General features: G+C 38.3%; 1 protein-coding gene across 1 annotated transcript in view; it reads right to left on the reverse strand.

Moving 5' to 3' along the window:
- Positions 1-21,845, reverse strand: part of ARHGEF3 (Rho guanine nucleotide exchange factor 3) — a 111,998-nt gene that overhangs the window by 62,608 nt on the left and 27,545 nt on the right. Inside the window, 1 exon segment of the mRNA XM_042020932.1 lies at positions 13,397-13,463. Coding sequence (XP_041876866.1) covers positions 13,397-13,463 — 67 coding nt within the window.

The following is a 21,845-nucleotide window of genomic DNA, read 5'->3' on the forward strand; positions in this document are numbered from 1 at the left end:
GTTTTAGTCAACATATACACAAATATTTTGAAATAACTTGGCTTTCTACCTGAGAGGATGCTCTCTAGTTTTCCAAGAAAGGATGCTGTAAACTGGGGCTGGAGCTGCAAAATTTGAGATCACATTTGTTCACTGGTGTCCCTAATGGGCTACTCTTATTCACATACTGACAGCCCAAAATCAAAACTCAACACAAATCATTAAGAACAACCAAGTACACTAAACGCTAACCACTGCAACATGTAAGACAGGTTGGAAAGTTTTTATACAGCAGTTTGAAATGAAAGATTCTAATTCTATACTTTGTTCTACTCTTAATGAACACAAAAATCAGGAAGCATTTATCCCCAAAATATCTAACCTGAATCTCCCTTGCTATGAAAAAAGTCCATTTATTCCTGTGCTACACTTGGCAAATACAGAAAACAAGTGCCCACCTTGCAACTGTTCACACACACTCAGAGATAAACCTATACTCACATCTGATACCAAGTTTTGTTTTTCTATACACAAGATGCACAAAATCTTTTAAACCTCCCTCAAAGGCTGTATTCTCTACAGTTATTATCTATCTTGCTACTTTTCTATCCACATCTTTCCAAAGGGCAGTGTCTGTAACAGCACCCAGTTTTCCAAGTGATACCACATCCACATGCTGCTGAGCAGAATCATTCTGCAGTGTAAACACACTGTAAATAGGATGTTTTACAGCTTTCACTTTGACAATGGAGACAATAATGCATATTGCTACAAATATTCCCCTTTAAACCCTAGCATCAGCCAAAATTCACATTTTCAGCCTAGGAGATTGAGGCAGAGATGTTTACATGGGTATGACAGAAAAGCAGAAGCAAAGACCTAAACCCATCATCCTGCAGCAACCAACGACCAATGCAGAGAGAAAAATAAACCGTCCTCCATCCCACTGGGAATAGCAGAGTATATTACCTCAACCTTTAGCAAATTTCTTTCCTTATAGAAGGAAACATTCCTGCCAAACAACATTTTGGTTTAATCAATACCTAATCTTAAATCCTGGCATGCTTGGAAAGAGTATCTGTGCAATTCCAACTTATACACAAACAATAAAAAGTTAAACGATCTCGATTCATGCTTACCTGATGATGCACAAACAAGCAGCACCACACCATGAGTTATTTTGTATTGTACTCAGATTTTAGGAGGTTCCTTAATTTTCAGCGTGACAGTGAAAAGTCTTTGCTACAAAGAAGTCCCTATGTCTGTCCTTCAGTTTTCAGCAGGAACTACTCCCCATGCAGCCACACAGTTTGCTCGCTTCCTGTCATGCAACACACTGCAGGTGTCAGAAGCTGAGGGGTCTGTAATGTCGTGTCTATCTCTGCTGTGGTTTTTCTCTCACACACTGCTTCAAAATAATATTTTAAATAGACAAAAGTGTTTTACAAACAGCCAGTAAGTGAACAGCACCAGTGTGGTGAAGGTAAAGATATACTAACAGGTTTCTAAAATAACAGGTAGGTGTTTGGGAACTTTGAGTCTCTGTAACTGAAACAGTCCATCTCCCACCTGTGCAATTCTTAAACAGCAGCAATGGGCTTTAAACTCAAGGGCAGACAACTGTCTCCAAATGTAGATGTCTCAGCAAACAAAAGAGCTGGTAGATACTGGGCAGAACTTTTAAATATTTATTTTACAGATTTTTTTTTTAAGTATTTGAACAGTTATGTGCTTAGCAGGAGTTCTTAAAGTAACGGAAGCATAATGATAAAAAATGAAGTACAGGGTGTTTTAGAATCAGCCCAGAATAAAGGAGCAAAGATAAGCATGGCAGAGCACCCCAATTTTGCATAAAAGGTCAAGTGCAGGCTTTGATTTTATCACTAGTAGTTCAATATAACTGAAGAATTACATCTCACTCTTAATCTGTCCCTATCCTGTTCAGTCTTTTGTGGTTTGCTCAGATCTGCACAGAGCTGTTTTTGCCAGCTGCAGAATTCTGCATTCTTCCACTTGGCAAGAATGTCAAGATAAATTTAAATTTGGGGAGCAAGATAACAGCAATTCAAACTTCATCTTTAAAAAAAACAAGTCCTTAGTGAGCTGCTGCAATCTTTCTTCTGATTGAAAATTTCTGCTGAGCTTGGAGGAAGAAAATAAAAGGTGAAACTGATACCAGTGAGCAACCAGTTCCTTTGAGAAGAGGAGCCATGACATTACTGCAGACAGAAAATACTGACTGAAAGACCTTTCAGAATGCAGACATTTTAGGCCAAGACTTAAAAAACTACTCAAGTACATCTCTCTTGGTGAAGGCTATTGGCCTGTCTTCCCTGCCCAAAGGTGAGCTAAAATCCAGCCTAGCCACCTTCTTTTCAGACCCTTCCAGCAGAACATACATATAAATTCTATATATAAGCCTGAAATATTTTTCAAGCATTCTTTACTCTCTCTTTATTAACTTAAAGGTATTTCTTAAATAGTCTTTTACCCCATACAGGAAACCCTAATCCTCTGCTGTCAGAATCTGGTAACACCTCACCCAGGATCAAATACAGGAGTGCAGTTTTCTCAAGTGTTATGATATCTGTAGCCCTTTATTTGCACCAAGGATGAAGTCAGGTAGGCAGGCAATTTCCAATCAGATTTCCTGGTAGCATTTGGATTTCCGTATTCCACTTCCTGGAGACCACAACATGTAAAGACTTTAACTTGTTATGCTTCTTTATATTTGCACTTGCACAACTCCTCAGGCCATCTATAACCACCTGCCTCTGCAGCCATCAGAATTTAAGAAGCCTAAAGGCAGATACTACAGATTTCAGCTTTGTGTCAGGCTTTTTCTCACCAGTCTAATAAACAACATTTAAAGCAGTGTGGCCCCCTACCTGTATCAATCAACACATATTAATGGGATGGCACAACCTGCTTTCTACAATCTGAGGACAGAAAGCATCCTATCTGTGTTTTTTCCCTGCAGTTGCACACGCGTCACCTCCAAGGTACTCTGCACTTTGTTGACAGCAGCATCAAGGGCATCCACCTGAAATAAAGTGCAGCTTGAACTTACTTATATTGTAAACAGCCACACAGGTACCAAGGAAGGAAATCTAAGATACCCTATCTAGATTCCAGACAGCAACTTCGTCAAAAGAATGAGGTCCAGAAATCAGAACTGACAAACTCAAAATATGTAAATATATGAAAGCTGCTCCTTTGGCCCCTGTGTAGTTACAGCACTGTTGCCCACTCCAACAAAACATAAAATGAAACGAGACAGCAGAATGAACATAGGATCGAATAAATAGCCAGAAACATCCACAAAGCTCTGGAAGGGAATTAAATATTGCTGTAACTACAGTTTTCAAGAACAGAGAATGAACACCAGCTATTCATTATTTAAATTTTTTTAAAAAATAAAATTAAAAAATCTGACAACACCAGGTCTCAGAAAGTTTCCTGCCTTAGGATTCTCACTTGTAAAATGCCCAAAGCAGCATCAAGGGCTGCATCAAGGCATAAGGCTGGAGCCTGTCAAATGTTTGTAACCAGCAGCACATGATAAGTCATTATTCAGACAGCATACAGTTTCCAGTTGCTATATCAAAAATCACAGCAAAATGCGAGCAAAGCTACCTAAGCAGATTCACTGTTGCTTTCTTCTGCACAGTTCTTAAAATTATAGATATTTCAAATAGGAAAATAAATACATAAAAACCCTTCTTCCAGGGCAGTATCCTACTGCTGCAACCAGGATTTTTTACTGCACAAAGGGGAAAATACACATCTCAAGTGTTGTGAAGTTTGACCTCTCCTTCCAAGCGCTGGGAGAGATGTTCATTAGTAGCAAATTCCCTGTAAGACATCGAAATTTACCCATCCCATCTCTCATAGTACAAACCACTGTATTTGTAGTTTCTCACATATTCTCCCAGAGATAAAGATCTGAGGAACTCTAAGATAATGCTTCCCAGAATGTGAAAAAGATTGCTATGGCTTGCTGAAGACATTTAAAAGAGAATAATTTTTATTTTTGCTTCTAGGACTGTAGTAGTCCAGAAGCAAATGCCACACCAAACTGCACCAGCCACTGAGCAACTGAGGACCCTCAGGAAGTGCTGCAGTTCTCTCCATCTCCTCCCAGTATCCTTGCAGGCAGGACACGAAATCTAATCTAATCTTTTTAGGATCGGTACAGCTGCCCTCATTTCATGACCTTTTCACAAGGCTAAAGCTCTGCTTTGGACTGGAAGTGTCTCAGAGGACACAGGGATTGTTGAAACCTATGACTGCTACTTCTGAGGATATTTAAGGCTGTGAACAACTGAAAACAGTGCTTGGAAAATAAATAAGTTTTGTAAATTCAGTGGGGAGCCTGCTGGCACAGAGATTGAAACTGTTTTCTCATTGTGCATTATGAGTGTTTTAAGAATACTAAATTTAACGCTCTCTGAAAAGCTTAACAATTTAATCACAATCTAGAAAGAGACACCACCAGTGTACAATTTTTGCATTAAGAACAATGTAATAAATATTTTTAAGTGTGCATTTTACATATCCTTAGAACATTACTGCAAATCATGTCAGAATCATATTATATACACTGCTTCATACATCTTCCATTAGAATGGGATATCCCACTTCAAAACATGTAACAGAATCCAGCAGTTACAAAGATCTGTCATCATGAATGAAATTTAAGAGCTTCAACAGGTCTGAATTTACTTTAAAAATTTTAATTTAGTATTCTTAAAGAAATATTACAGTATGTTCTTACATACGCTTGGATTGTAAATTCTTTAGAGAATGTTTATGTGATATCCAGCAAAATGGAGACCTTGTTTTCTGGTTGCTACTGTAACAATAAAATTTGTTTCCAGGCTGCAATAAATAGAAGACACCACCATACTGCTGTTGTTATGCATTTGTGACAGATTTTAAAAGATGGCCATAATTGTTAAGTGCTGTGTACATTCTAACCACAGCATTAGCTTACAAGAGGAATCTTGCTCTTATGCTTAGAAATAATTAGGATTCATTCTACAACTGAGATGTTTGAGCAAATCTGGCTATGAAAGCACCTCTGTGTTTGGAATGAATGAGAGCCCTCCTGGAGAAACCAACAAACCACTCAAAATGCTCCTTCCAATCAGAAAGAACTCAAATTTCCTTTTCTTTTCCCATCAGCTCTAGGACTGTTTGTAAGCTGTTTCAGAAGTTCAGAACTTTTCAGGAGGTTTTCCTCCTCTCCTGGTCCTTAAAGGGATTTTGTTTAGCTTTCTGTCACAATTACAACTTGACTAACTAAATTAGAACCTGTGGAACTGCAGAGGGACTGGAAATGGAGAGGTAGATGTTAGAACAAAACTTCCAGTATGGAGGATTTCCCAACTGTCTCTGGCTATGCTTTTGAAACCTTTTCCAAATGTGTAGTCCATCTATTTACTTTTACTTAAAATTTAATCCACAGCTTTAAATAATAATACCTAAGCACCACCAAATTGGAAATTTTACAATCAGCTTAGAACGACCAGTGAGTTTTTACAGTACAAGCACTAGGAAATAAGAGAACAGACCATCATAACAATTTGGAGAAAATGGAAAGAGCAATGTTAAAAATGGATCTTTGTAACAGGTTGTGATAACACCAAGTTCTCCTGCAAGCATCACAACAAGTAAACAAAACAGCAATTCAAGACCATGTGTGCAGCCATTCATATCCACTAGACATTTGAAAATAAAATTGCTAACAGAAAACACTGTAGCATCAATAAAATACTAATTATAGTTCAAAATTGCTTCTAAAATGTTGGTTTCTCAGACTGAGTGGCACCAAATTCAGCTGGACAACAGCACCAGTCTGTCAACCATTACAGGTTTCTGAAACAAAGTCACAGGAAATAGTAATTTCACATCACATGTTCTCAAAGAGCAGCCACTGGTGGAGTGAGGGGAAACAAAGACAAAGAAATGGGCAGAGCTGGATTTGAGTTAAATTGAACAGGGGTCAAGTTCATCTGCTGCTCAACAAAGAAAAGAACAGTAAATGACAGCAGGAGTACAAGGTTAACACCCAGTATGATTAAAGACAGGAAATCTGCTCTATAACAGAACATCCAACTTAGCCAAAGAGGATCACAATTGGACCTATCTGCTCTATCACATGCTGCTTCTAGCTCAGTATTGTCTGTATGTGCAAAATAGCTGGCATGGAGGGTTTACAGCATATACAGAATATTTCTACTATAAATAACAAACCACACCCGGAACAAAAATAAACTTGTTACAAAGCACTTACAAAGATCCATAAAATAAAACCCTACAAACAGTAACAGAATGACTATATGGAGTATTAAAGAAAAAACCAAACCAATTTTTGAAAAGATAAAATTAAATTATACAAAACCCTTCCAAAAGGGAGATGTTACACTATTTTCATTATCAGAAAAATTCAAAGTATTAATTGAATAACTGAGCTTTAGTAAGCAAAAAAAGTCATGGGGGAAAAGTCTTGCAGATATGAAAGTGTAAAAGTCTGCGAAGGTCTTTTCATGAATGCCTCAGCCAAGTGCTCCATAAGGCCCTAAATATTTTTGCCCAAAGAAACATAGAATCTAAAGTGTATTTTCTATAACTACCACATAATTAACTTGGAAGCACCTCTGTAAACTAGGTGGAAAGGTTTAATGGCTATGTACTTAACTCATAGATGACTTCAGATGTAAAAGTTGTTAGAGTTTAATAATCAGCTACTGAATTAAGTTAATTAAGTCAGTGCAAATTCCTAAGCAGTACAGCACTCTCTAGGCAGCACAAGCAGTAATAGCCCATAAAACATGCACAAGTTTGTCTACCTGAGTCCCAAACTATTGAAATCCTGGAACACTGAAGTCTAAAGCCCAGCCCACATCATTCTCCTTTGTAACTGATTTATAAACAACTCACAGATGTCTCTCCAGCACGTTCATGATTTTTGCCACATTACTGTATGCAGAGGACCTTGTAATTTACAGTACCCATTGGTTCTACAAAGAGATATGGCCATTTATCACAGGCCTAACAACCAACACATCAACAAACCATGTTTTGCTGGAATTTCAAACACAACATTCTAGCGTGACATGACCAATCTCGCATCACACGCTGTGGGTAGAAGTGACGGTCATCAAACCATGCTGACTCAGCACATGGCTTTGGAGTAATACATTTTTTAAGTCTTACAAATTGTCTAACTGGTCACTCTGAATTGGTTTATGAATTCAGTGTATACATTAAGAATACAACAATGCTGAAGTGTTTTGAAACTGCGGATAGAATCAACTGCTATCCAGTTACGCAAATGCCACACAATGAATTCCTGATAGCATCTCTATTTGTCTGCCAATATAAACCTTGCTGTTCCAAGAGAAATTAGTCTTGTGACTAATCAACAACAGTTCTAATGGTTTGCTCAAAACCAAAACCAATAACAAGCTAAACCATTTAAAACTCCGCCCATAGATTAAGCAGGGAGACATCAAACCCAACTCTTCTACAAACAAAAATCTGTGTCCAGGGTGTCTATTTGCTACCATTTATAAGCTCCTGTCTTCTGAACTAGAAATTCTGTATCACAAAAGGATATTTGTAATGCTCCTTACATTGCTGCTACCAATGGTGTGAAGCTTCCCTGCTCCTGCAGTGCTCCCAAGGAAGAACTGCAAGAACAGACTTACAGAATTGCTTCTCACTATTTCTGGTGTCAGGTATCAGGGGCATTCTGGTCCAGGAAAGGTCGAAGCTGGACAGCAGCATTCCAGCTCCTCCACAGAGGCAGACCAAAGGCACGTCTGAGCAGAGCCAGGCAGTAAAAGAGACGAGCTGAGACAATTAAACTCTGAAATGGAAGAGCTTGAACCCACTGTAAGAAGACAGAGGAAGAGATGTAAAAGGAGCCAGTGGCACACAGGAATTCATCATCTGTTGGAAAGCAGAAAAGGAATATGGAATTCTTCTGTTCAAAGACAAAGGGGGATGAGTCGGGTCAGGGACCAAGCATCCACCTGGCATCTCTTTAACCTGCTGCAGGTCAGAAGACACAGGACTCTGCAGAGGTAAAGGGAGGAAGCAGCAGCACCAAAGCAGCCTTGGGGAGCAGGACACCCCTGCCTCAGAGCCTGTCTATGGCGTGGGAAGGAACTGACTCCTGACTGCTGTGGCACAACAGGTACAATTATTCCACTCCCAGCTATGCTGTGACTACACAAAGTAATCACTTATAAAAACATGCTGTCAATGACATAAAGTACCCATCCGAGGAGGAGGAGGCTGGTTAAATTGTGCCTAGGAGTATACTGAACTAACAGAAAACCACACATGTTTTTAATGCATTATGGTAACTTGTGTTTTTAAATCATACTGGACATACTAAGAGATAATGATATTTAAGCATATTTGATGTAGAGACATTAGTGCATAACTTCGTTTCAACAAGTATGAAAAAAGGCCTGTATGATACCACTTCTAATATGTTTCTGTTACAGGTAACATCATTGCTTAAGCAAACAACTATCAGTGGATACAGAAATTAAATAAAACCAGGCAGAATCCAGGAGAGGTACAGAGGTGCTTTCTATGGTAGTAAATAATTATGTAATTTATGCAATTAATCATCAAGTTAAAGCCATGAAAGAACTTCTTTTCTCTCTTAGCAATTCTTATCTTTTAATCTTGAGATTCGTGCACCCTGAAAGGGATAACTGAAGTGTGCCAGTCTGCACAAAAATATACTGTTTTCTAAAAAAAAAGTGTGGAAAAGTCTGGAATTCTTCTCATTTGGCATGACGAACATATTTTCCCCCACAAACATTTGTGCAGTAAAACTAGCAAAGAAACCACATCTAAAATTGACTTTCAGCATATTAACACTTATTTATGTCAGCTTTCTCATAAATTAGATCAGCCTTCCTCACAGGTGACCACATCTGCAGCTCAGTTAGATGCTTTTGCAAAACTAGAAAGGAAACAAGAAAGGACAAAATAGGAAGAAGACTCGATGCAATAAATTATCTTCAATCTTCAGTCAACTGTGCACTAAACACATGCCTCAAACTATTGCAAGTACAAAACGTTGGTTTAGATTTCACTATTTTTAGCACTGAAGATCTTCAGCCAAATTTGTTGTGCATGGCAGGGAGGAAATAAAGAAACCATCATAATGGTTCAGATGTCTGCTCAAAACATGCAGGAAATGATGCTCCCTTGGTGGAACAGTGGAGAGACATATCAGAGACAAGTGCAGACAAAACCAGCATCCTCTTCAGTTCTGCCTACAGCCCAACATTCTTCACTAATCAGGTAATTGATTGACTGGCAGTTTCTTCATAGTCACCTCACACATTGTCATAGCAACACCGTGTACCACTACTTCTGCAAATGTACCGATTTTATTTAAGGTTTGTTGGGTTTTTTGGTTTTTTTTTTCTAGAAAAACAATCATTTGAAGACTTCCATTTGCATATCTAAGTCTAGAAGCATATCCTGCTGGCATAAACAAAGTGAGTGCTTTTAAGGGAGCAGGAAGGGAGACAGATAAAGTAGCTGAAATCTCAAACTCTCAAGAGAGATTCTTTTTCTTCTTGAATTCAGAACTTCCTTATTTATAAAACTGACTGCTCTTACTGTGGTAAAACATAGCATACAAGCATATAATTCAAGACTGTATCAAAACTACCAAAAACTACAGAAGCTTTAATCCTGACATCTTCTAATTGTATGTCGATGACTGTACAAATGTAATCCTCATTTGATGGAATGCTTTATGAAATGAAGCTGTTTCCCATCCTACACAGCTACATAACACATTATTTCCGCAGACACTCAGAGCAGCATATTGACCTGCTCTCTCATAAGCACCAAACAGCAAGGCTGAGGAAAGCCACTTATCTGCATGAAGGTTTTAAGGGAATGGTGGCATGGAGATGAGAAGAACAGTGAGAGTTAATGGCAATCAGAAGATAAAGCAAAAATAGAATTAATACTAATTTCTGTGCCAAGATCTGTGCTGGTGCTTTCTTTATATTCATTATTAACCTGCCTCTGAACTGCCTCATCCCTTCAGATATTTGTGTTTCTTCTCCTTACCAAGTTCCAGGCACAACTTGCTCCCCACCCACATCATCTTACCATCTCAGGGTCAGCACTTGCGAATGTTGAACTGATAAACTTGCAGTGTTATATAGATGTCTTCCTCCACTTTGTGCTTCCATCTCTCTACTTTTACACTCACTAGCTTACCTCCATTTCTATATTTTATCCATTTCCACTCTCTTTCTCTCCCAATTCTTTCACAGCTGTTTGCTTTCTCCACCCTGACTATCCCTCTCTCCAAGCTGCAGATTCCTCCTCTTTCCTTCTCCAATCCTATATCCAGGATAGGATTTTGCTTTTATTCCTTTTCTATATTCTGTATTTTATATTCCTTTGCTTTATTCCTCTTCTATTTTAAGTACCACATCTAACACCTAATCTCCTATGTTCTGGTCTTCCCTTCAGTGTGGGATATTCTTATCTCCACAGGTTCTGTTTCTTCCTCAGGAATGATAGTTCTCACTATAAATACTTTCCCTCTATAATAGTCATTTGCTGGACACATGACTATAAAAATCTCTTCAAACCCCAAATTAACCTGATGTCTTCTGCGTATGCAGGAGGAGATTTACAGCAAAAAGATTTCACTGCTCAGTAACTTTAAGTCTAAATTTTATCCCAACCAGGTTTGATTTACTCAGTTAAAAAAAAGAAAAAATTAATAAACTCCTTTCTTCCCACTGATATCTAAACACTGCCCAAAATTCTGGAAGACACTGCTACCACTATCTAAAAATGACAGAAACATGGTATCATTCTGACATGAAAATCCCCATTGAGAGAGTTAAATGCGATCTCTAACCACAAGGCTCGAAAGAGCTGCTCAAGATGGAAATCAGCTTCTTCTGATAAATTAAGTAAGGAAAAGAGAAGTGCAGAGGAGTTTCTTTGGTAAATGTGTACCATCTGGGCCTTCCTTATCTTACTCTGAGGTTTACGTTGGTGTATGTTCAAGGCTTCTTTAACATGTCCCTCTATCAGCATGATACTGGGACGTTGAAACTGAGTGAACTGACTGCAAAGTGAGGACAGGGAGATGAACACAATGTTGCAATTCTGTGCTAATCACTTTATTCTTTATTATTTTTTGTGACTGTTGAAATGATCCTGTATTATAGTCTGTAATAATAGATATAGTAGTTAAAAAAAACCATAGCCATGAATAAGTCAGCTCCAGAGTTGTGTTTGTTATACTCAGCTGTGGCTCTGCTCCACTGTCAACATTAACCTAGCTCTTTTAGCCAGCAAGGTTTTAGTCATGTTTGAGAAAAGACATCAAAGCCAACCTATTATCTTTCACCATCTCTATGAAAACCTATGTGACTTCAAGTCTGCTTACTGGGCTTTTCATAACACAATTTTTCCATCCATCAAAATAAAGTTAATGCTCACACAATGCAAACATCAACAGACACTTAGCTCTCTCTTTTCCAGTGCTCAGCTATCTTGGCTTCAGCATCCAAACAGATCAAGTGAACGACTCACACAGGTTCTTCCCTCGATGCAGCCATTTGTTTCAAACAACTGCAACTGCCTACTATGCACTGTATGAAATACTACAGCTGTAGAACTTGACATCTGTGTAAGTAGCAAAATTTTAAGTTTCCTTAAAAATAAGGTGGCAGTCACCTGCCACCAATCTTCATTTCCACACATGAAGGAAGCACACTGAAGATCCATTAACTTGCTGCCTGTTTTCTCTAACACTACTATTCCTACCTCCTTTCAGGTTCTTGATTCTGAAGTGTTTTACTCCCCAGTTTTCTGTTCTTGGTGTACAGCTCGCTCCACCTGCACCACACAGGATCACAGACCTCATGCTGCCACTGTTAAACCAGCCCTATGTCTTTACTTCAGTGAGCTACTGCTCTGAACTTGGGATCATTGTTTCTTCAGCTACGACTCACACCTACAATACTCTTCCTACTATTTTCATGCCCACCTTCTTCCTCAATGACTTTTCCAGCATAGCTGGGAGAGAACTGGGGGAAACACTGAGTCAATTTTATTTTTAAACTAGCTCTGCACTATATAATAAATCTACAGCTTAGAGGTTGTTGATATTTTGCCTACACTCTTGACAGGGCTGTTGTGAGGGAACTATTCTCTCAGTATCACTGACAACTTCATCCCTAACACAATAACAATAGAATAACACAAGAAATAGTGACAATAAAAAGCTCACAGTAAACAATAGTGGATGCTCTATTTAAAACACCAAATTAGAATGCAAAAGCCAGTACCAGATATTGTAAAAAAAAAATTTTTTTAATGAAGTCTACCATATTATAGCAACACAGATCAGTAAATCTGTCAATACCATTTACTCTTTCAGCAAAGCACTTAAGTAATGTCTGTCTACTTAACTATTTTGTTGGAAGAAGCTCAGAGAAAACAAATTTATATGGTCTCCCAAGTACAAGTCAGTCCACATTACAGGTAATGGTAATTTAGTGTTTGCAAGGCAGAAAAGCCCTTCCTTTAACCAAAAGATTACTATGACTTAGATACAACATGCAGTGACTTCTCTTGGACTGTATCCCAGGCTCCAGCACTTACACACATGGCAAACACACCACTGCCATTGCAACACCACCATCACATTAAGTTTTACACCAAATGGTGTAAGGGTTCACAGGCCACAGGAGACGGAGAGGGGATAACAGACGACTCTGAACAAATTAACCTACCTAAGAAGCTACCTTGGAAACCTGAAGAGGACAAGAATAAAAGTTCCTGATACCCCCAGCAAATATTAAGATTCTCAGTGTCACTTGCATTGCTTTTTCATGTATCTTTTCAGTCAGTTTCTGAGGGAACACACAAGTTTCCATATTTCCTTACTCAGCCATGCAAATAGAAATAAAACCAATTCCCTTCTGCCTTGTAAGAGGCTCACGTAAATTTTTGTTACAATTTAACTGTACTTCTGCAAAGTTTACATAATACAAACTTTCAATAACTTTACAAATATCTACATTAAAGAGTATCAGTCCAGTTTTCATTATTTATTTTCAGATATGAAAACACACCCTATTTTTTTTTCGTTTAAAGTAGGTTAATGTATAGTGTGATTATGTCCCGCACCCCTCATAATACAACCAATCACTTTGAAAAAAAAAAAGCTGGCATTTTTAAAAAGCCTTTGAGAAGGGTACAAAATTTAAAGTTCTAATTGTTTTGCCATTATTTTAGTCCTCACAGATCATGGTTTAAGTACAAAGCTACACTGCAACAGAATGAAGCAGGAGGGAATGCTATAGTGTAAACAAAACAGTACTAAACTTACCCCTCTGAAATTCCAGCCCTTGGTGGAAGGAAACAAGGAAAAGTTATTCTGTTGCTGCTGTTTTGGCCTGCAAGATGAGACAAAGAAAAGTGTTTACATTTTCAGCTGCCATATTTTCTACCTCAATAACAGAATGACAATAGAGGGAGAAAAGAAAACACATGCTTCAAGTACTAAGACACTTAGACTTCCTTGGCTGTACCTCTGACAGGTTTCTGTCTTCAGTGTTAAATATTTTAATTCAGACTGAGCACTAAGGGACATGGCAGCCTTTCAAGCCTTCAGAGGTGCTCTGACTTGATGTCTGACAGCAACTTATTCCTCCCACTGATTTTCAGCAGAGACAACCTTGACCCAAACAGTCTGTGAAGCTGCAATTATACCACGTCATGCAAGATGGTGCAGCTGGACAGGAGGGGGACATTTCACATCCTTTCATGCTGACAGTGGAGCTACACAAAGCTGTAAAAAGCAAGGTAGCCAGCCTCTTGTGTGATGCTAAAAAATAGAAGCTGACTTCTGTTTTTGTTCCTTAAAAAAAAAAAAAAAAATTTCTTTCTCCTACCCTATAATTAACACTGTACAATTATGTCTGAAAAGTAACCATAACATGGCCCACTTCTCTCCTAATGAGTGCTTTTCACCAGTAAGATCTTCAATTAGTTCACAAAGGTAGGCAAACATTGCTGAGATTTTACACATGGAGTCAGATCAAAGCTCGAGTGACCTGCTGAAGCTGACCAGATCAGCACATGGTTTGGCAGCAGGACCCAAGTGCTGAGCACACTGCACCTCCAACCATGCAATTAGACACATTACAGAAGCGACCACGAATAGTAACAGGAACACAAAAACTTGGTTAAAAAATAGCAAATTAAATGGCTGCTTGTCAAACCTCACCATCCAACAATAACACAACAGATATTGAAGTTAAAGCACTGAACTAACACAGAAGTTCTTCCGGCTGCTTATAGCTCCTGAAGGACTCCAACACACCAGACCCCTATCTCTTTCCTTAGAGTCAGGATAGCAATAGTTTCCACTGTCTTTTTTTCTTTTATTGGTGTAAAATATTTGGTGTACGGATGCTTTAGTTTCCACGTTCATTAAACACATCATAGAGCTGTGATCACAGTAAACGTTTTTAGATGCCAGCATAACGCAAAAAATTATAATCATGACAATTAAGTAATTTTTGTAACATCAAGGGATGAGATGTAAATCTTCTTAGTTCTTCACTGCACCAGCCTGCCAACCAGAAAGAGTATTAATATTGAAGTGCATTGGTAAAGTCATTAAAGAGCACAAGGCAGCACACACGACAGATTTTAGTGTTAAAGACTGCCTGTCCTGGGTTGCAGTGTATTCTATTACCATCCCCATCAGCTGTTAAAATCAGGTGGGGCAGTGTTTCCTTGCCTCCTTCCCCCCAGACTATCTTGCTGTTAATTGCCCATCATTGTCCTGCCGCCTGACTCAGAGATAACTCCCTCCGGACTATCTTCTGTTAATGAGCCTAATCAACACTCTGCCTCATGACTCGTTACCCCATTGTGAGATGCTCCACCCAGAGGGAGGAACCAAGCATCCCATCGTGGATATAAGCTGAGGCTGAACACCAGAGACACCGGGCTTCCCACTGGATTTCCAGAGGACAGGAGCTACACAGCCACCACTGGACTTCCAGAGGAAGAGCAGACTGTTTCACTACAGGATCACTGCTTCAGAGGACTGCAGCCACCATTCTACCAGACTGCTACCACCACCCTGCCTAACAGGGTGTCAGGTTGTACCTTGACTCTGTCAGTTTGACAGTGTTTTCTTTTACCTTTTTTTCCTCCTTTTCTTTAATTTCCATTAAATTGTTATTCTGACTTGGTGCCTCCCACTGGTTTGTTTTCAAACTAGCACACTGCCCCACTAATAAATCCTCCTCTACTGCAGCTTTCCAAGTTAAAATATTATGAAATTGAATTTCTAACCTAAAAGCCTCACTGGAATAATAAGTGCATTATAAAAAGAGAAAAATGTGATTAACAACAGCGACTTACACAAATTATCAATTGTCCTAATGGTGTTTTGCACCTTTTTATTCACAGATGATCTCACACTGGAACCAGTCAGGTTTTTGAGAAAGTACTGCGAGCTTTCTATAAAGTTGTGCTCCTTAGTAATGTTTCAAAAAATATATGTTTGAACTTACATTTCTTCATTTTTATCTTATATTTTAATGCTGTTCATGCATTTAATTTCCCATTTTGTTAAGAATTGCAGTAGTTCTATACTAATTAAGGTGAATGTAGGGGAAGCAAAAGACATTTCAACTTCAACAAAGCAAGTTTTATGACAGTTTAGACAATATTTCAAAGGAAATGAAGACTTAATTAAAAATTATCTCTCCCCACAATCATTCTGTAATGAGAACTGAGAACTCTTTAGTAAGCAATAAATTTGTCATATCATCCATCTGCACTCAACTAAAGTCCATCCAGCAGAAGAAGGATGACTAAGCAATTGTTATCATCAGCCTGTAACTTTCCCATTCATTGATAGCAACCCAGACTACACAAAAACAGCCAGTCTTTATAAAGAGCAAACATATCAAATCTACATTTTGCCAGTTTTCACAATAGGTATCCTCTTTCCTATTATCAGTCAAGAGCCTTACCTCATTTTGGTGAGAACGAATCTCCCCATCATTCACAGTGGTCTGCTAACTCTTCATTTTAATACTACTGTGGCACTGTTAAAGGGTCTTAAATGCAGCAGCCTAATGAAACGACGTCGCTTTACCGAACAGTGTTAATTAAAAAGTCAGAGAAACATATGGAGGTCACTCTGTGTTCCTCCATGACTTGCTGACCTGATCTGATACAATCAGGGTACAACAAAATTCTTCACAATTTTTTTTTCCACCTAATGTGTGCATCACTCTTCTAAAACCAAACTGAAGCATTAGACTCATTTAGCACCCTATGTGCTACCTTAAATGCTTTCTTCAAAAATTTTCACTCTCATGCATTTGGCCTGATTATTACTTCCCTATTTTCTACTCTACCAGGGGCATTTGAAGTCTAGAACACAGTGAATGTTTCAAGTCCACTTTCCCATTACAAGTGAGCACTTCATACAGCCCATCTCAAACGTACCAAGGTACTAGAACTGTGGAAGGACTGTCCCACCGTTTTCCTGAAAGACTGTTTCAGAAATCTCGCTGTTCCCATAACCAGGAATGATCTAGGTTAAACATATTTGTAAATTGTTTATGATCACCATTCTGAACCAACATTTTTCAGCCAAACACACCCCTAAATCAAAATGAAGTGACATAAAAGTTCTGATTCTCAAATGCACCTCAAGTGACAAAACATAGTTCTATCAAAAGCAAGACCTCATTTACAGTTTTCAGTTTGGTCCTTCACTACCTTAAAGTTATTTTGATCTCTTGGTCTTCCCATCTGTCAACATCAGTGAAAACTCTACTGAAAAAAAAATTGAAGTATTGCAGATTTTTCGGACAGATTTTAAATTAATGTTTTGCCTTTTTTTTTTTTTTCCCCCCTACAGGACAATACTACTGTTACTTCAGATCATTCTGTTTACTGGATAGATCCTTTCTGAAGTACAGCAGCACATGAGCTAATTAAGAAACAGCCTATGTTATAAAACTATTAAAACACCAAATTACTATTTGATATTTTAAATACAAAACTGTCAAAGAATTCTATTTTTTAAACAGCCAATAGATACTACACTTTGGTAGGGGGGATACTGGTCCAATAGTGTATTAAACAAACTTGGTTCAGTAACAAAATAATTTACAAGACCAATAATAAAAATCATCACTGGCATAAGTAGGTAGCAGATAGAACAAAATAAAACAGCTTGAAGAAAAAAGGACGAGATATTAACAGGGATTAAAAGTGATGAGCAGACCTGACTTTTAGAGGCACATAAATCTAAAATAAATTACTCAGATACTATATAGTAAGGCTTTTTCAAACGTCAAGGACGAGGCAGGGACGGTTCCTATAACTGAGTGCACTGTGCTGAACACTCTTGAAATGCACCAAATAGGTTATCACGGACTAGATTATGGTAAGAAAAGGAAGCACAAAGGTAAAGAAAGCAGGAGTTCCTCCCTAAAATTACTTGCAACATGAATCTCAAAGCTGTAATTTCTAACACTTGACCTTTCTTACACATGGATCTCTTTTTGTTTAGCCAAAAGTCACCAAAGCATTTTCTCCTCAGCACCGCAGTGTTAAGAAGGAAAGACTGAAGGGTGAGGATATAAAGGAACTCTCCAGACTGTGGGAGGGAGGGGTCACCAAACCCTCCATCTGAGCTTGGCTTGGGGATCACTATGGAAAGTTTACCTTGGGAATAAAACCTTAAGCCAAGTCCCTCCACTGTGAGGAAAGCACAAGCAGAGACCTGTCCCTTGGAAAGGCAGCCCTGAAGAAACTCAGCATTGAGCCTGTCCCTCTGAGTGTCAAACTGCTCCTCCTCATCAGCAGAAGTTTTAACTGTGTATCCTCCATTTCATCCTTAAGCTCCAGCCGTGGCAACGTAAGCCAGGACATGGCATCTTCATGCCTTAGTAACTAAAACATACCTTAGATCCCTTGAAACATTTACCAGGGAATGACTGACTTGCTTACCTGCTAGCTCCTAGTGATCCTGCAGTTCAATAAGAATAATTTAGAATTTTACTGAACTAAACTTTTGTTACTGCAGGAACTTCTGACATTGGTAATACCCTCTGTGTTCTGGCACTTTCTTTGACCAACTGCTTCTACCACTATTTTGCAGCCTAGGGAATAAAATGCATTTGTCCTTAAGATGGGCAGGGTTTTCTGTTTAGGTTCCCTCACATACATACTATGGATATATTATAAAAATATTTATATAAGGCCAAATTAACATGCCTTCCAGAATAAATCAGTGGAGCTTTTTTATGCAACTTTTACTGTGCTGTAGGTTAGTTATATAATGACAATTGGTAGGTAAGTGTATAAAGGAATCTAAAAACTAAAATACAGACTGAATGTTTTAAAGATTCTATTACATTTACTAACAAAAGTGCGTTATCTGCCTTGAAGCACGATGGTGAGTTAAGTTTATGGCAATTTAGATTAAGCTCACGCAACTTTTATATCTTTATCTGATCCTCCAGTCTATCTGCACACAGAATCACTGACTACAAGAGTATCTTTTAGATATGAATATCCAAACTGTGCGTGGTCTGTTTAAAATATTCAGCTGCTACATCCGTTCAAAGATAAAAGCTCATTTCGCAAATCTACATGAATACTCAGATAATAAAAGCAAAGCTCAAACCACTTAGAGACAAACTGTGCTAAGTAAAAATTCTTTTCAATCTGCAAAAATAAAGGTTGTTACTACAGCTGTGAATATTTTACAAAGATGCTGTTAAATAATAAATAGTACTTACTGCTCAGATCTGTTCTTTTTGATGTCAGCTGCTCAACCTATCAAAAATGTACACTAAGACACAGGTCACAAAAGCACATTGATTTTAACACACTGGAATAGTTGCAATATTAAATTTCACACACAGAAAATGTCGAAGTGGTTTACCTGGTGAAGCCTGAGATGTGCAAGAGCATTTTAGCTTTGAACAACAGTTTTGAATACTGATTTTCTTAGATATTTTAAGCAACAGATAATAATGTACCTTTGGTACTGATTTTAAAAGCAGAAAAAAAGCTCATGCTTTGACCTACTTAATAAAAAACATTGACTCATCCATTTGTAATCTCAAATACTACTTCTCTTTTATACTAGGCCTGTGCATTTTGGCCCTAAAAGGAGATTGTGGAAAATTCCATTTATTTTCCAGAAGCGTAAAACAAACCTAACACAACAGAATCGGGCTCAGAAAATATTTAAGTTCCTATAGAGAGTTTACTTGATGGGATTTTCTTGCTAAAGGCAAAGTAACTCCAAGACTGGGTGCATGTTTCATTTGCCAGGGCAAAAGCAGACAGGAGCTCGTCACAAATGGGTAACTGGGGGCGGGGTGGCCACTCAGCTGAGCAAGACTGAACACTTCGTATCTTGAGAGAAACAAAAATACTGAGAAAAAAACAATGACTGATTTTCAGCTGCTGTGCTGACTTCCTGAATGTGAACATAATCTTTTATTGTCCTACTATCGTGAACTGGCATAAACGCATTAAGAAAGAAAAACAGCCCCTGTGACTGTGGCTGCAAAAAGCAGGTACATGTAGCAGTGAGCTATCACACACCTACTCTTTTCCCATGCTTTCTGCAGAACATGTTTATTTATACTGTGAATCAATGCACCCTACCATAAAATATCCCATCACTAGCAAAACCCAAAGAAGCTACAAAATGCTTTTTTTTCATATCTGTATTTGACTGCTTTCCTGGAAAAATGAAAAACATCTCTATGAAAGATGAAAATAAAAAAATCTGAAGGCCAACTGAAGAGCTACGTTTCAATCTAAAAATCAGGTATTCCAAATGATAGAACGTTTCACCTTCTGAAGAATAACAAGCTTGATTTAAAGCTTTTACCATAAATTATTTCTTCATTTCTAATTACTGCAAGTTAATGCAATAAATGCCATCAATATACATCACTATAAAAGTATCCTCCCTGATATACATGAACTCTGGTCACATCTGAAAGAGAAATCCCTGGCTGACGCCCAACAGGAGGACCCAGACTTTTCTGCTGTTTGACAAAGGTACAGCTGCATTAATGCTGGGGAGGATGTGAAGAGAGTCCTGTGTTATGTTTCTGTAACAAAATATCACCATTCATGAATATTGTAAAAGGCTGAGATGAGAGAGGTAATTCACAGCCTTACTTTGACTATGCAGCCTAAAAATATTCTTGTATCGTTTCAATTATGTTCTGAAGAAAAAACGGCAATAACACTGGTTAATTTTTAGTCATTACCTCGTCCCACTGGTGTATCTCAGAGACACGCTGAATTCTTTACAGGGAGAACAACTGCTCATTCAAAAGAAATGTTTGCTCATTTCCACCCAACAGCCACAGAGGATCCTGTGGTCCATGAGAAAAACAAGATCTGATGGTAAGGCTTAAATGCCCCATCATCACAGCATCAGAAAAAGCCAAGCCTCGGGGCAAAAACCACAACACTCATGCTCAAGGAAAGACAAGTCTGCTTCATTTTGTTTTCAAACTAGAACCTAAGGCTGGGAAATCCACTTAGGTTAGCAAGACTGTATACTTGCTGGTTTGACAGAAAAAAAAGGGTTTTCACACAGAGAAATCAAACAAGGGATTTCATAGCTGCTAAAAATCCACCCAAACAGCACTTTCAGCTCAGCCATAGAGAACCTACTAACACCCTCAAAATCCACTCAAGTGCCATCACATCATGTTCTTGATAAAGGAAATGGGTTCGTTCTGAAAGCCCTTTCTGTTTGGGTTCATCTCATCTGGCTCTTTCTGAAGGTAAACTTGAGTTCCTGTGGAGCTGTGATTCACTAACAGGCATTCAGAGAGAACAGAAGGACTGAACAAAGAGGATAACAGTACTTAAAACAAGTAACATCTGGAGGCAAGTCGGTCCTATACACGATTTTAAACTACACTGCTGGCTCCTTATCCTTCATTTGCAACTTCATATTTTTCTGCATTACAGTTTGTATTTCACCTGAAAAGGCAAAAAATGTACGTTTGTAACTAAAACGTCATATAGGATCATCATTATAGTCCACTTAGAGACTTCTCTGTGTTGGAAAGTAAAACATTCCTGCATACTTTTCAAGAGAGCTGTGTGATACTTTCACACCTTGCTCTCAAGGATATGGCACTAAGCCAGTCAGTCAAGGAAAGAAATCTGCTTTGATTAAATGTGATCAGTTATAGAGGAGTAACTTTCAGCATAATGTTTCACTGAGCAAGACTGTTCTTGCTCGAAGGGTTTTACACTGAATGACAAGAACCACTCCTGCAATCTCTATGCAGACAGACCAGAACATCTTATCTTGAGATTGTAACAGGCCTGTCACCACCAGAGCTAATAAACTAAACTTTTCCAAGTGAATGCAGCTATGCCCATAACTTATCTTCAGCATGCAGTAACTGCCTCTCCAGGAAAGTCAAATTATACCACAATTTTCTGTCTCCATTAGTTCTGCCCTCCAGCATGCCTAAAGGATTGGAGACTGTCATGGCAAATTCCATTTAGCTACTTTGTCACATAGAGGTCAATAACTTGGATGTAAAAATCTAACCAAAGTTTAAATTCTGCAACATCCTCGGGCCTTGCTCAGAACACAAGCATTTTATGATGGCATAACTACACCATGGACAACAGAAATTCTCCCACACTTTGAGCATTGTCAATTAAATAAAGAACAGAATATTAAGAATTGGGGGGAAAGTCAGAAATTCATAGAATAATACCATCATTAAGGC

Source organism: Corvus kubaryi, unplaced genomic scaffold (genome assembly GCF_017639235.1).
Source record: "Corvus kubaryi isolate FWS band 111438036 unplaced genomic scaffold, C.kubaryi_AGA036_p1.0 124, whole genome shotgun sequence".
Lineage (NCBI taxonomy): Eukaryota > Metazoa > Chordata > Aves > Passeriformes > Corvidae > Corvus > Corvus kubaryi.